The sequence below is a fragment of the Montipora foliosa genome, chromosome 10 (genome assembly GCF_036669935.1).
Source record: "Montipora foliosa isolate CH-2021 chromosome 10, ASM3666993v2, whole genome shotgun sequence".
NCBI classification, from domain to species: Eukaryota; Metazoa; Cnidaria; class Anthozoa; order Scleractinia; family Acroporidae; genus Montipora; species Montipora foliosa.
This window is the reverse complement of record NC_090878.1, coordinates 5,286,862-5,301,861: the sequence shown is the minus strand read 5'-3', so window position 1 is coordinate 5,301,861 and position 15,000 is coordinate 5,286,862. Positions and strand designations below refer to the sequence as shown.

Below are 15,000 nucleotides of genomic sequence, written 5' to 3'. Positions count from 1 at the left end.
TTTATCAATTGTGTCAGGAAATTTTCTTGGACAATGTCCATCATGAGCGTGTAAATGTCAGATTGCCGCAGAACTCTGTTATTCAACCAATCAATCTCCGGAAGATTAAAATCGCCGAGAAGAATCAGCTCATTCGTCGAAAACTCTTGTAAAGCAGCTTGCAAGTCTTCTAAAGGCTTAGGATCGTTATTGGGTGGTCGATAGAAAACTCCTAAGGTCACTTTGCGGTTGTATGAGAACAGAAGATCGACGAAAATGAACTCTGAGTCGTTCTGTGGAGTGTCACGGGGAACCGCTTTGATATGGTCTCGCGTAGCAATCAACACCCCGCCTCCATAACGTCCGTTGAGCTTTCGGTCCCGTCTAAAAACCGAATAGGTACTCGGAAAGATTTCACCATCAGGAATTGAGCTGTCCAAGTGAGTTTCAGTTAAAACAATTATATCATAGCCCAGAGCGGCGATCGCTAGATCTAGTTTGCTTGATTTGTTGACAATGCTTCGTGCATTAGCGTAAAAGGTTTGAAGACAAGTGGAGTTTTGCTGTTCTGTAGAATTGTGCTGTTCGGAACCATTTGGACCAGGATTCGGGTTCACGTCGCCGCTCAACTGGAGACGAATAATTTGGTAACTTGCAACAGAGTTAGGATAATAACTGATTCTTGACAAAGAAAAACCTTTACGAAGGATTGGTGAAACAATATGGCGCCTAGCCCAAGACGCTGTGATAAAATTTAAGTTCGTTGAAGCTGCAGAATTCTCTCGTAGAACCAGGTCGAAATCGTCAGCTAAACGCGGGAACATATGGGGTTGGCCCAGATAAATTGTTATTCCACGATATAGAAGAAGCACACTCAGGATAAAACGTAGAAAACCGCAGCGTCGAAATGAGTGACCGACCGCCATGTATGATATGATTGATGGCTTGTGAATTTGCAAAGCTTTTAATTTCGAAAACCGTTTCCTCTCCCCCACCTTCCCTCCCCAAATTCTACTTAAGCCCTTCAATTTCAGTTCAAGTTACACAAGAGTTTGTATGAGTTGGTAGTAAATCACACTCACAGAGGAAGTGGGTTTCTGGCCAATTCTATTCGAACATCAAGGGATCGGGTTTACAATAGGGTACGTAGCAGACCTGCCAACTCTCACGGTTCTGCCGTGAGTCTCACGATTTTTTGTCATTTCTCACGGTCTCATACCCCGCGAGCAGAGGCCCTTCGATCTTCCTAGATCAGTCGGGAAGAGGCTGCCACCCGGCTCGACATTCTTTGATTTGTCGCTCATCCAAAGAAATGGATGAGTCAGTCCAGGGGCGTTTACCATTTGCACGGAAAATCCGGTTGGAATGGAATGCTCGTAATGGTACAGGATTTTCCTGGTGTGGCGTTTCGCCAAGCCCGAGACTCTTGCGGCTAGAAGTAAACAAATGACGACTGCATCTGCAGCGTCGAATGGCGGGAAAAGAGGCCGAAGTGCACCGGGTCGAGTGGGAGTTTACAAATGGTACAGGATTTTTCCGGTCATTTCGGTTGGAACGGGAAAAGAGGAATACCTCTGAGGATTTCCATCTTTTCCAGAAACTTTCCGGTGGAATGAGCTGTACCATTTGAGTTTCCAACCGGAATTTTCGGTTTTTGTTGACAAATGGTAAACGCTCCAGTTTCAACTTGCCAAACCTGTTTTTTTTTTATTTGTGCGCATGATCAATCGCCACGCGTCATCAATATTTTTTAAATTTACAACAGCGTGACAATTTTTAAACTGTCTAAATTCCCATGAGAATTTTTCCGTATGTCGGTTACAGAAGCTAGTTTACCAAAATTGAGAAACCTATTAATTTTTTCAGTAAAAATTAAAATGGCAATTTAAAAACTTGAACTATCTTGAGGAAATGATTCCTTGGTTGTCGTGTGTTTGCCAGAGTTGTTCGAAAATATCCGTTACTGTTTGTTTTGGTTTTGTGCTTTTGCGGTTACTAGTCAGGCGTGACTGACTCCCGAATACGTTACGTTTGAATTTTTAACGCATGCTCAACACGAAATGCCGAGCCGGCTGGCAGAGGTCCCTTCCTCTTCCCGACTTATCTGGGAAGATCGAAGGGCCTCTGCTCGCAGGGTAACGGTCTCACGACAAGGCTCCTCAATCTCACGGGTTTCGGGAAAAATCATTCTGAAATGATTTAAGTTGTTGAATCAGAATAAAAATGGGAAATTAACAAGGAATGCTTGTGCCATAAATTGAAAAACTAATAAAGAAGAACACTGTTCTTACTTTTTTGTACCCAGCTGTGATTTTCTTCGTGTCTGTCCGTCATTTTGAAAGGGGAGTAGGCCCTGGGAACGAGGCCTAATTCCCAGGCGTCTCCCATGACACCTTGCTGTAAGTCTGCATCTTCTTACAACAGTGAACACAAATAAAACATTTAAATAAACGGTTAATGACTTTCCTCGATGGAAAAGGGGTTTGTTTAATCTTGATCGGGAAAAAAATAGAATCTCACTATCTTTTATAGAATCTCCAGATTTTTTTTCATGGGTCTTCAGATTTTCCTTTATCAGGGGTTGGCAGGTTTGACGTAGTACAATCTGAATTCAATTTTGCGATAAAAAGACAAACACGACAACACTTTGGCGAAAACAACTAGTTCGAGTTCGCTCGAAATAAGCTAAGCTAAGCTAAGCTAACTAAATGAGAACGTTGCGTGACGACCCTAGCTAGTGGAACTGTGACTCTGTTTTGTTTCATTTTGTTGCATTCCGGAGAAGGTTTTTACGAAGTATAAAACATTAAAATATTGTTTTAAAGTGTGGAGCTCAGCGAGTCTTCAGTGTCTCTGGGAGTCAGCGTATATTCCCCACACGGAAACTCTCTTAATTTTGAAAAACAAACAAAGATGTCCCTTTCGTATCTTCCTTAATTTTTTTTACAAAATTCCACCATAAATGAAGGACAAATCCCGATCATTCGAAAATAACTGTACAGGAGAGTAACGAAAAAAATTGACACAAAAAAATTTGGGAAAAAAAAAGACACCCCCTATCCCGGGTTTTGGCTACTTTAAGTTATTATTTCTTGTACGTTCGTGTTAATTGATGCCATTTAATGTTGCTTTTTTTGCACTTCTGTATATTTTATTCTATAGTGGAAATGTAAGAACTACCCGCCTAGATTAGCCTTTGCTATATGAGGGCAAGTGTACTTTGAAACTTTGAAGGAGACTATTGTAGGTCCGCAGTCCACAGTTTCCAATGAATTCTGGATGAGGCCATTTCCGAGTTCATGTCTGCCTCCTCTTCAAAGCGAGTGTAAGTGCGAAGTTTTTGTGATGGTAATTAGTCCCACTTAACGATTTACACATGAATGAAAACTAATTACGTGGGATGCCTGTGTAAGGCAGCCCAACGGAATAAAAACCAAATTCAAATAAGCCCTTGATGCCTCGTTCTTAAGCTTAAAATTCAAAAGAATATTTTATCTTGAACGAGGCAACAAGGGCCAATTTGTATCCGCATAAATCAGCGGCCATTTTGGAATAAGGTGTATAGTAGTCAGACTAGCAATTAGCCACGTGCTTGTGCTTCACCCTGAAATAATTAAGCCCTGTTGGCTGGGGTTGCTCCTTGGATAGGCGTCGGCACGTAGGATCCTGTGTTGTTGACTTTTTGTTCTCGTTTTTTTTTTTTTGTTTTTGTTTTTCGTAGTCATAAACTGCAATTATTTTTTAAATTCCCTATTCCACGGAAAGCGACACGAAAAGATACTGTTTGAGATGTAATTGCGTCATCAAGGTGGTCGTTGTTAAGAAAGTGGTTTTTGCATTGAATTGATAACATTTTGCGCGATTTTGGGGCTCATTCATGGAGTGGACGAGGCATTAATTTGATGGAACAGATGTAGATGGAAGTTGCAGGGCGCGAACTTGACGGTAGTGGTTTCACAGGTTGTGTCGAAAAGTGGGACGGGGACGCGGACGCGGACGCGGGGACAGGGGAAATGGAACGTGGGGATTTGGAGACTCGGAGACGTGGCGACGCATTTTTACAATTTGTTTAACTTTTAATCATATTTCACAAAATCCTCGTCTGTTGATCGTAACTGCGTTGTACCCCGGTTTTAAGTTCCTCGTTTGTTATTACTCGTCTTCATAAAACGGTGACTTCTCTTTTTTTAAATAAATAAACTAAATAAACTTTCATTATACTATCAAGTTACACAGTAGAGTAATTTAGGTAAAACGAAGGAACATTTTCTTGTTGCATTAAAAGTCCTTATTTATTTGACATAAGAAACACGAACGAAACGTTGATATGACCATTTCTCAGATCATTTTACAATTCCCCAAGTATATCGAGGCTTGAATTTCAATAATTTGGACGACCCCAAGCAAAGATTTAAAAGTACTTCCACTTTCTGCATACCTAACATTTTCATGTTCAATTATGCATTTCACTCGTAGTTGTCTGTGTCACGTAACATTTCTTGACTAAAGATGTCATAACGCTTGTCTTTGACATTGGAGAACGTCTACCCTAAAAATCTTGCTTGAAGATGCTTAAAACAACCACTAATGTATAATTATACCTATTCATGTGGCATCGTTCATTTTCATTGTGACTTCTATGGACACTTATTATGTGACTTGACCTGTTTAATTTTAATTTACCGTTTCCATTAAGATGGGGATATGATTAAAAGGAAGAATGATACAGCCTCAATAGGAGTACTAGAGTAAGGTACAAAACACATTGATATCTTGATATATGATCACTTTTCCATCCTTGTTTCATATACATAGAATTCACGTGACACATTTCAGATTAAAGAGCGAGTGGAAAGCTAAGTATGCAGATTTTAAGTAACGTCGATATGTCAATTTATGAGCTTGGTCAAGCCTTATCACACTGGAGTCAAGAGTTACTTTACTGGAGTATCTAAAGTGAATTTGGAATTGACTTGGAGTTGTACAGCATAGTGATTGCCCACAGAAATTTCGCGCTAATGTGCAATAAAAACTGCCGTTCATCACTCTATGCATTAATTCGCTTCGTGAGTTCCGAGTGACCTTATAAATTGCGTATGTTTCAGCACTCAAACTAAAACCGCTTTGTCTTTACTTCATAACTTTCGTTGCTCTTTAGATTACCGAGTCATAGTAAATGTAAGTAAATTGTTGTCACCTCCCAGTGGGTATAATTGACCTACATGCGAGTTTTCTTATAACTTTCAAGGAACTTGAAAGACGAAGACGAAATGAGAGCAAAAAGGTAATATCGCTTGTGGTAATTCTTCAGTCACGGGTCAGGTTGTTGAAAATTTTGTACGATAAATACTAACCCGTTACCCGTTACCATTGGAAAAGAGCTCTGGTGTATATTACCGTACTGTTCCAAACTCTGCTTACAGTGTACAAAGAAAACACCAAATTATTAACCAATGCTACAAATTCTCAGTCCAAAATTATGAAGACGCAGACCAATGTTATGCACACAACATCACCAAATCCAACAAAAAAAAAAGCATACAAACACGCTTCACAAATTCATACATTTGATTTTTTTCGAGAATTATATCTTAAATTTTGCATTTTGTGCATTTCTTAATTGGCAACAGTTGAACTGCTATTACTTCATTTGAAATTTAGGAGTTCAAACTATCCTACAGTAAAGGTGTGTTGTTTTCAGTGTTTGTTAATATGCTTAATTAATTCTAACTCGGTTTGTACACAGAGCAAAGCAAATAAATGAAGTGGTCGATCTTCTTCAGTATTCCAAAGAAATCTCAACTTAATATCCTGACATTCCTCGATAATTTTTAGTTAAAGTAAACTCTGATCCCTGCTGTACTGAGTGTTTTCATTAGCAAATTTACTTGTATCAATTTATAGATAACCTCAAGAGAAAATGAGGGGACAGAGAGGGAGGCTCAAGGCGTTGGCCGGGATATGTTATGTCCACGAAAGTTATTTTTAGACGAGCAGAAGTCTTTGTTCTGGGGAAGTCTGTCTTCCGAGACGTCCGCATGCAGTCTTGCTTCGCTCTCAGGTTCTTAGTGAAAAGAGAAAATGATGGCGCACGTGGAAGGCTGATGAATATATATTTTCTTTCAAACATCGGACCGAGGTTGGCCTGCATGCGGACGTCTCGGAAGACTTCCGCTCGTCTAAAAATAACTTTCGTGGACATGACATATCCCAAGGGCTGGACCGGGAGCCTCCTTCTCTGTCCCCTCATTTTCTCTTGATAACCTTTATTTCTCTATAGTACAACAAGTAGCAGCTACCGGTACTTCAAGTTATGGGGTTATCTATTTGGTAAACTATCGCCACTTCGCTCTGACTAAGCATGGTGGTTTGCTATCATTAGACAAATTGTTTAACTCTTTGTGCATCCTACGGAAACACCCGAAGGCGTCTTGTTTTCACAACGAAAACCGCACTTAGCCTCGTTTTGAAGAGGAGGCAGACACGAACCCGGAAATTGTATCGACAATCTGCTAGCCGCGCCCCAGGAAGAGTATTACGGGATGTAGTGTCAAATTGCGGAAAAATGAAAATGGCGAACTCTCTAATTGTTTCGGCAGTAGTTGTGGGTTTATTTGGCTTGACATCATTTGCCTGTGTTTGGAACAGCGATTGTGATTACGGCTTTTGTTGTTCAGATGGTATTTGCAGCAGCAGTTGTACTACTACGTGCATATACGACTCAGACTGTGATGCTGGGGAATGCTGTAATAGCCTTAACGAATGCAGCACTTATTGTTCGTACGATGCTTTGTCTGATGCCGGAATTGCTGGTGTTGTTATTGGCTCTGTGATCTTCGTCGTCATTGTTGGATCTATCGTTTCTTGTTTCTTCTGTCCCTGCTGCCCGTATTTCCGCCGCCGTCAAGGAGCTGTTATAGTCACTGGCGGTCAACCTCCGTACCAGCAGTTTGTCTCGACGACAACCACCACTTCCACAGCCCCACAGCCTATGGCGTTGCCTCCCTCTGGAGCTTATGGGCAGCCTCCTCCTTACTATCCGCCGCCACAAGCAAGGCCAAACCCTCCACCGCCACAACAACAAGGACAGCAAGTACCCTCCTCAGGATATCAGAAACCTTTCGTGAACTAAACATGCTCTTAACATTACTTCATTTGTTACCGATTGTTATTCGTAGCTGATTTTGACGAGTTTAAGAATGGTAATCACATCGTTTTTCCTCACTTATAGTTTAATTAATATTAATGGTAGCAAACTCGTGTTTATAGGACGGACAGCAAACCGGGGAATAATCAGGGTGGAAAAATGAACGTCCTTTTCGAAGTAAATAAGCTTAATTTAAGAGCCTAATTACCTACTGGAATCACCGAGTGAGCTTTTATTGTCTCGGAGGATTTGACTTTTTGCAGAATTCCGAATGATTTCCTTTCAATTATTTTAGTGCATGCCTTAAGTAGAAATCAAGCTTCTTCTAGAATGGCGTTACACAAGTGAGACGAACCACTGATAAATTTACTTGTAGATAAGTTGTTCACAGATAATAGGGAATTTAAGATCTACGACGGCAACGGTCGACGAAAACGTCACCTCAAAATATAACTTTGCACTATCATAAGTCTTTCGCGATTATTCAGTCTCGTTCACGTCCTACAATGCGGGCGAAGTATCCTAAAAATAAAATGGTACGAGCGGTTTCAGACTGAAAATATAGAATGAAAGATTCTGGGTTGCATGATTACGTTGTCGTCAAAACCTCAAATTTGGTGATTTCACGTCGTCGTTATGCAGAGTACCGCTAGGATACTTGCTAAAATCCGTGCTGCACGTGCAGCACGATTATTTATGCCCTTTTAACCAATGATATTTCTATTTTGTGGCGATGTCGTAGTCGTTGCCGTCGCCGTTTCTTAAATTCCCTAATAACTTGTCTTGGAGGGATAATTTGTCTGTTGTATACATCCACTGGATTGTTTAAGATTAAATAACTAGCCATTAAAATTTTGATAGTGAAAGAAAGATGTGCAGCTTCCTAATTTTGCATCCTAGAAGTTTTAAGTCGAGGAAAAGTTTGAGTTGTGAGGCAATGGGTTGTTTCCCTGCTAGCAGAGGTCTCTCTTCTGCGTTCGCTGGGCTGACGAGTATGGGAAAAGATACCTCTGCCATGGGTCGAAACTCACTGTGTTGAGCATGCGTGGCGGTTACTTAGCGACAGAATCCTCACATGATACTTCATGTTGTGTGGGCTAACTTAAGGACGTTCGCGCCCATTGCTACTGTGCAAACATATGGGGCATGCGGTTTGAAGAGTGGTTGGATGAAAGTGAGTTTTGGCTTATGGCAGAGGTCTCTTCTTGAGCCCAGCGAAGGCAAAAGAAGAGACCTCTGTTAGCAGGGAATTGGGTTTTAAATTGGTCTTTTAAAAAGTACTCACAGCCTTGCATCCCGTCTCAACAAACCAACTTACCAGTAGGCTGTAAAGCTGGCACCCATGTTGTCCTTAACAGACAGAAGGGGCCACTTTTAGAAGCTGGATGACGTATCCATTCAATATACATGGGTTATTGACCAAGCGTGAGGTCAAGATGGCTGGATACTGGCCAAGTTATTTTTTTGCGTATTGCAGAGGTCCATAAACATGCAAAAAAAAAAAAAAAGACCAAAGCTAATATCCAGCCATCTTAACCGAACAAGCTTGGTCAATGAAGGATTTATTATATGGGATAAAACACCAAAAGATGATCTTTGGTCTTGCGGGACCAAGCGAGAAATCCCAAGCTAGCAAGATAGCTCCATCTTGCTCGCTTGAGTAGCCAATCACAGCACTGGATTTGGTTCATCTTGCCTGATCACGGAGCTAGTCATACAATAAGTTAGTGTATGACAGTTTCAACATCTGCCCAAATGTTTTTCAAATTAAGAGATCAAAAGGCTAATATACTCATTGAAGTAAGGTACAACTTAAGGTGAGGATAAAAAGAAATGACGTAGACAGATACTTGGATCAAAAATGTCATGGCATCTACAGTATCAACAACGTAGTGAAGATGTGAAAAAGAAAGCCAGTTGCAGTAATTAAGGTGCAACTACTAATTCCAAAATTAAATTCAGCTTGCACTAGTTTTCAATCATAGAAAGTTTCCAACTTGAAGATATCAATAGTATCAACAAATCACCATGACCATGTGGTATATAAATAATTTATTGACTAGGCAATGGTTATAAGTTTTAATCTAAAATATTTTCAAAGCATACACTTAATGACTTCATATTTACAAATCACACTGTATTAAAAGTGCCAGAACCTAGCACAACTTGTTACAATATTTGTGCAAATAATAATTTAAATGTCAAGTCTGTGCAACAAATCCACCATACCACTTAGAAGGCTCTGCCAATAAATTCTTTTAAGTGCATTACTAGCAAAAATATTATGTTGCAATTCATTAAAAGTGAAACCAATGAGAGGCTTGAAGCCTTGACAAACAGATAATAAGCAACACTACCAGAACATAATAATAACTATTATGTACCCACTACTTGAAATCCACTTTGTGCTGAATAATGGTGCTATGATCGAAAATAGTAAAGTGCGAAAAACAGGCACATTAAGTCTCAGACTTCTAACAGGGCTGCTTATAGATTTTACTCTATCTAATGCCAGGCAATTTAATCTGATAATGGGAAAACCTTTAGTGGCAAAAATGGTTAAGGAAAACTGTTGTGAAGCCTGGCCAGGGTTGTTCAAATGGTGGACAGACACTAATGAAACAACTGAGTTATCCAGTAGTCAGTTATTTAACCTGTAGTGTGTGCTATCAGCTTTGCATTAAGTATAATAACATTAGAGTTGTGCACTTCAGCTGTAACAATCTGTTATAAAAGTATGCAGATATATGCAAAACAATGCTCATGCAAAAATGCATCAGTAAAATTGCATTCAAATCAAAAAGGAGACCACAAACACAGTTAAACACAACAAAGTGCTTATAAATACTGTTGTCCAACTATTTCTACTAAACAACTTTTCATTGTACGAGATGTAGCCATCGATCTTAAGAGACAACTGCAGACTGTGTGGATGAAGAAGGGCCTCCATTGTCCAGTATAAATCACAACCCTTCAAATTAAAATCTTGACTGAAAAATTAACACTCCAGCCTCCTTGTATTAGTAACCTCTCGCAAGTCCTTTCCACATCCAAGTTCTCAACAGTTCAAAGTGATACAAGCTCCTCATCAGTCTTAATTCAATCATGCTTCAAAAAATGCATAGGTTTTTTAAAAAGACATTTCAAGTCACAATGGATATACCTGTCCAGTATTTCATTCAGACCATGCAGAGCAGTTCCTTCAAGACCATTGCAGCCATCCATAAAATTCTCCCCAACAAACTTGCAGAGGGTGCTTTGATTTTGTTTAAGTCTATCATAATTTTGAGGTCTGGGAGTACATTAGAATGTTTGATAAAATTAATACAATGAATAAAGAAAACTGTGGAGTTGCTTAATAATTATGCTGTACAAGGTTGCTTCTTATTTATTTTTAAGTCTCTGGGTAAATACCAAATTGCGACCATTCAAAGAAAAGCCACCAAGCAACACTTTCTTGTACTGTTGGGGAAATCCAAAAGTGTGCTTTTGAATAGACAGCTACTGAGCAGAACTTTCCATGGGGTCCACCATAAAGTTTAAAAAGCTTTTAGCAATGCCTCAGTGATGTAAAATGATTAAACTTTTATCTAGAGTACACCATGGAGTGATAAGCTCCTCCTTTGCTGTTGACATACTCCCCACAGTTGGTTCCACTATAGCTTTGAATGATAGCTGCTTGGTTTCCCACCACATATCGGTTACTGACATAATGACTGGAGCTTCCCACTAAGGTTGAGGCATTGGGAACAGCACTGACAATAGGCAACCCACTCGAGATTCCACCAAGGGCATATGGTGAAGCCCCTAAGATGCCCCCTGCTGAAGTAAAGAAGAAATACGCTCAGCAAAAAGTGACTAACAAGGCATGTAATTAAACTTATGCACAAGGTCAAGCACAAATTTTGCCTTCCATACATATTACATCTTTTTGAAAAAAAAATAAATGTCTCTACGGACTCAGAAATTCTGGAGACTTTTCACTCCCATGTTTTAACACTTTTGTATTTGACAAACACAGCCTCAGTTATATGGCTCCTGTAATCTGGTCTAAGCTGAACAGGGAAACAAAATATGTTGACTTGAACTAGGTCAAAAACATTTATTTGCTACTCTTAGTTTCCTGCTTCTTATGAAGCAATCATAAGGCAACTGCCAGAAAGAAGGAATACATGGTGTTTTACAGTGATTTTGAAAAAAGCAGTAGCGATTCGTAGTTGGTTAGGACGATCTCACATGTCTAACAATCCGCCATTTAATTTTATAGCCAACTTTCTTGTCTTTCAAGCTCCATATATATTAAGGTCAGTGGAATTTTTGTACGGTTTATTTCTAAATGAACATGCGTGGCCTCTGTAACGTGATCTGAATGATGTGTCGCAAAGTCCAATGTAGGTTTGCTTTGAGTGCGATGTTGTGACTTCCACTTGATAGATGATATTCCGCGCATTGCACTTTCCGTCCATAGGGCAGGACCCCTTGTCTCAGCAATTATAAGTGTTGATAGTTTGAATGGGTGAGTTTGATGACTTGTTAATTCCGGCCTTATTGTGGTTTGAGATAATGGCTTTTACATTGCTCATGCAACTATAGCTAAGTTTGAGAGTGTTCTGGTTGAAATTTTGGTGCAGAGGATTTGATTTGGGGAAGTGTTTGTCGATTAAGGTGAGGAAGCACTTTCCAATGTTTATTTTTACATTTTGGCTGTACGAAGGATTGAACCAGGTGATGTTTCTGGGCCTATTCTTGCGGTTCTTGTTTCTGGACGTGTTTTTCTGTAGGTGAGATTGTAATTGTAGCCTCTCTTGTTGAGTGCGTCTTGGTAGATTCCCTTAGCATTTTCAAAGGATTCCTTGTCAGAAGAAATTTCTGAGAGGCCCTTGTTTATGGATTCTGGGATATTTTTTAGGATGGATGGCGGATGATTGGATTTCTTGTGAACATAGAGTGGAATGTTAACTTCTCTTGTGTAGGGATAATGTTTGCCAGATCAAGGTGATCTGGCAAACAGGTCAAGGGTCCCTTCTTAATAGCATAATCATGTAAGCCTATAAGATTCATTTTTAGCAGTTTACTGTAAATTGCCTGTCTTGTTTAACCGTTGCTATACATCCTAGCCAATAGCGAATCATCTATCGCTTTTTTCAAAATCACTGTAAAAAACCATGTATTCCTTCTTTCTGGGAGTTGCCTAATGATTGCTTCGTAAGAAGCATGAAACTCAGAGTAGCAAATAAAATGTTTTTGACCTAGTTCAAGTCTACGTATCTATTCAAAGGTCTCCGGTATAAAAACTACTGAGCACCCTTTAGCTAATAATCAATTAAAACATTTATCACGTCATTATATAAATATATATGTATATTTTTATTAATCTATTCATTTATTTATTTATTTTATGGTTACATAATTTCATAATTCAATTTTTTTAAACTAATTGTATCACATAAATACGTAGTTAGGTGTCCCCAATTAGTTTGCAAGTTGTGAACTAGGTTAATATGACATGTTAATAATTAAAAGTTATTATTATTACAGGGTTGTAGCTGGAATTTTCAATAGATGGAACTATATTTGTAATGCAGGCACCAGAAGCCACTTGCAGCTTCTGCATTGGCAGGGGTGATGCTGGGGTAGGGTACAGGACTCCCGTTGGGGGTGTACAGGGGGCCTTCCAGAAAAATTTTTTAATTTCAAGTGACATTTGATGCCCTCTGGTGCCTCTATCAATAATAAAAAGTGCAATAAACAGTACTCTCTAAAAGTAAAAACTATGGTTTGACAAAATTATGGCATTCATAATAGGAAAACTATGTTGAACTATGTTGAACTCTCAATCTTCCTTAGGTTATTCTGGAAAAGTTGCCTCCACTCAGACATATAGCTTCAGCCTTACTGAGGAGGAGGCTGAGCCCATCGTAAACCACAGGAAAGAAAACCACAATCTGTGCCAAAATTAGTTTAGATACTTTTCCGTACCACCATTTCCGACGCATTTCTCCTTCAAAAATGAAAAATATAGCCTTTCTTCCCCCTCCACCCCATACAATGTTGTGTTACTGTGTCAGCAATCTACAGAAAGCAATAAACAACCCAACATTGCTGGGGAGGGGAGGGCAATTTCCTTTGCTTTTTCATACTACCGTACTTATTCAGCTATAAGCCAAGCGATTTTTACACAAATCCTCACTCAATTTGGGCAAATTTGAAGCCGTAGAAGGGGTCTCGGCTTATAGCCGAGTATTTTTGATAAAAAAATTAACTCAGCAAATTAAAACAGTAAAAAAGAACGTGTATTCACTTACAAGCCGAACTAAATTACTTGTAAAATGAAGAGAAGTTATTGTTGGTGTAATATGGACTTTTATTACCCAATAAGCTCCCCGTTGAACAGAACCATCAATTCACTGATGCCATATTCTCCGGCGATCTCGGAGTTATTTTCTACAGCTTCTGCTTCGGTGACTATTATAAGTTTAACAGCGAGGTTGTAAGGTTTCCAGTCGAATAACTTTTTATAAAACGCTTCGCTTGTACGAAGACACGTTTCCAGTGAGGTCAGTAATTGTTTAATGACATTCGTCATCTCACGATCATGTCGATTGTTTGTTTCTTATCTTTCATGTTCATTTGATTGCTTTGAGTATAATTTTTCAGTCAATGTCAATTTGTATTTTAAATTACGAAAATTCCATAGTCGATAATACACGTACATCAAGACCTAAAATGGGTCTCGGCTTATAGCCGAGTATTATGCATTTACAATTCGTGTCAATCAAGTTGATTTTTTCTGTAAGAAGTTTGGGGTCTCGGCTTATACCCGAGCTCGGCTTGTAGCCGAATAAGTACGGTAAGCCAGGTCTTGATTGAACTTTGTATGACTTCTTCTGCTTTGGGGGACTGAACTGGAGGGCCATTCAATGTAATCTGCATCAGGGCATTGAGGAGGTCACTGTTAAGCCTGTTCCTGAATCTTGTCTTCAATCTCTTAAGCGTGCTGGCACCTCACTCAGGCCAGGCATTGCCAAACTAACTAATTTAGGGAAGAAATAGCCAAACTCAGACTTCATTCTAAGGGGGTCTCTGCAAAGTCCATTCCAGTGGGGTGTTCTGCAAAACACAGGGATCTGGCATGTCAGACGTCTATTTCAAAACGTCAAATTTAAACTTGTTCCATTCAGACAACAGATCATCAGTTCATTGTGCATGGCATTCACTGTCTTGATAATAGTGATTTGCAAGCACTCTCATAGATGCTGTCCCATAGTCCTTAAATTCCAGACTGTCTCTGTTTGGAAAGGCCATGGGATTGAAGACATGAAAACACGAAAAATGTTCAGGAGTCATCAAAACGTTGTTCAATGTTTTGCTTTAATTCAGTGACATATTTTTCATTTAGTGTTACGATAGAGCGATTTTCATATGACCTTGAAAAGTAAACGTGAAAACAGAATGTAAACAAATGCAAAACATTTAATTGGCTTATTGAAGTAAAAACAAACAACCTCGACTTTTCATTGGCTCGATGCAAACAACGTCATCTCTCCATGGAACTTTGTGGAAAGTTTCGCTTTGACGTCATTTGAAATGTAGCAATTGTGATTGGGCAATCGAACTGTTTACTGCCCATATTAAGAGTTTCCTTGGGGGGAAAAAGGAGAAGCTTTGTTTTAATCTTGCCAAACATTGGTCCGTGAAACAAACTGCGAACACTTTTTCAAGGTCATACGAAAGTCGCCCTATTCCTCTTATTGTTGTCACCGAAGGTTATGCCAACACCGCGAAGTCTACCGCCCTCACTCAAATCACGCTCTAGATCATCTAAGAACTGGTGTGAATCCTTCTGTGATGTCAGCTGAGTCTGAGTGTAGTCA

At 39.5% G+C, this 15,000-nt stretch overlaps 2 protein-coding genes across 3 annotated transcripts in view; one reads left to right on the top strand and one right to left on the bottom strand.

The window, feature by feature from the left end:
* The window catches only part of LOC137974242 (uncharacterized), a 14,070-nt gene extending 6,813 nt beyond the window's left edge, over positions 1-7,257 (top strand). Inside the window, exon 3 of the mRNA XM_068821113.1 lies at positions 6,362-7,257. Coding sequence (XP_068677214.1) covers positions 6,362-7,111 — 750 coding nt within the window. The 3' untranslated portion in view covers positions 7,112-7,257. The remainder of the gene's footprint in view (positions 1-6,361) is intronic.
* Positions 7,258-9,161: 1,904 nt separating this feature from the next.
* LOC137973916 (histone-arginine methyltransferase CARMER-like) overlaps positions 9,162-15,000 on the bottom strand; it is a 39,602-nt gene continuing 33,763 nt past the window's right edge. Inside the window, exon 17 of one of the 2 annotated variants that reach the window (XM_068820812.1) lies at positions 9,162-10,948. In XM_068820812.1, coding sequence (XP_068676913.1) covers positions 10,713-10,948 — 236 coding nt within the window. In that variant the 3' untranslated portion in view covers positions 9,162-10,712. The remainder of the gene's footprint in view (positions 10,949-15,000) is intronic. The other variant, XM_068820813.1, reaches the window with a different exon arrangement.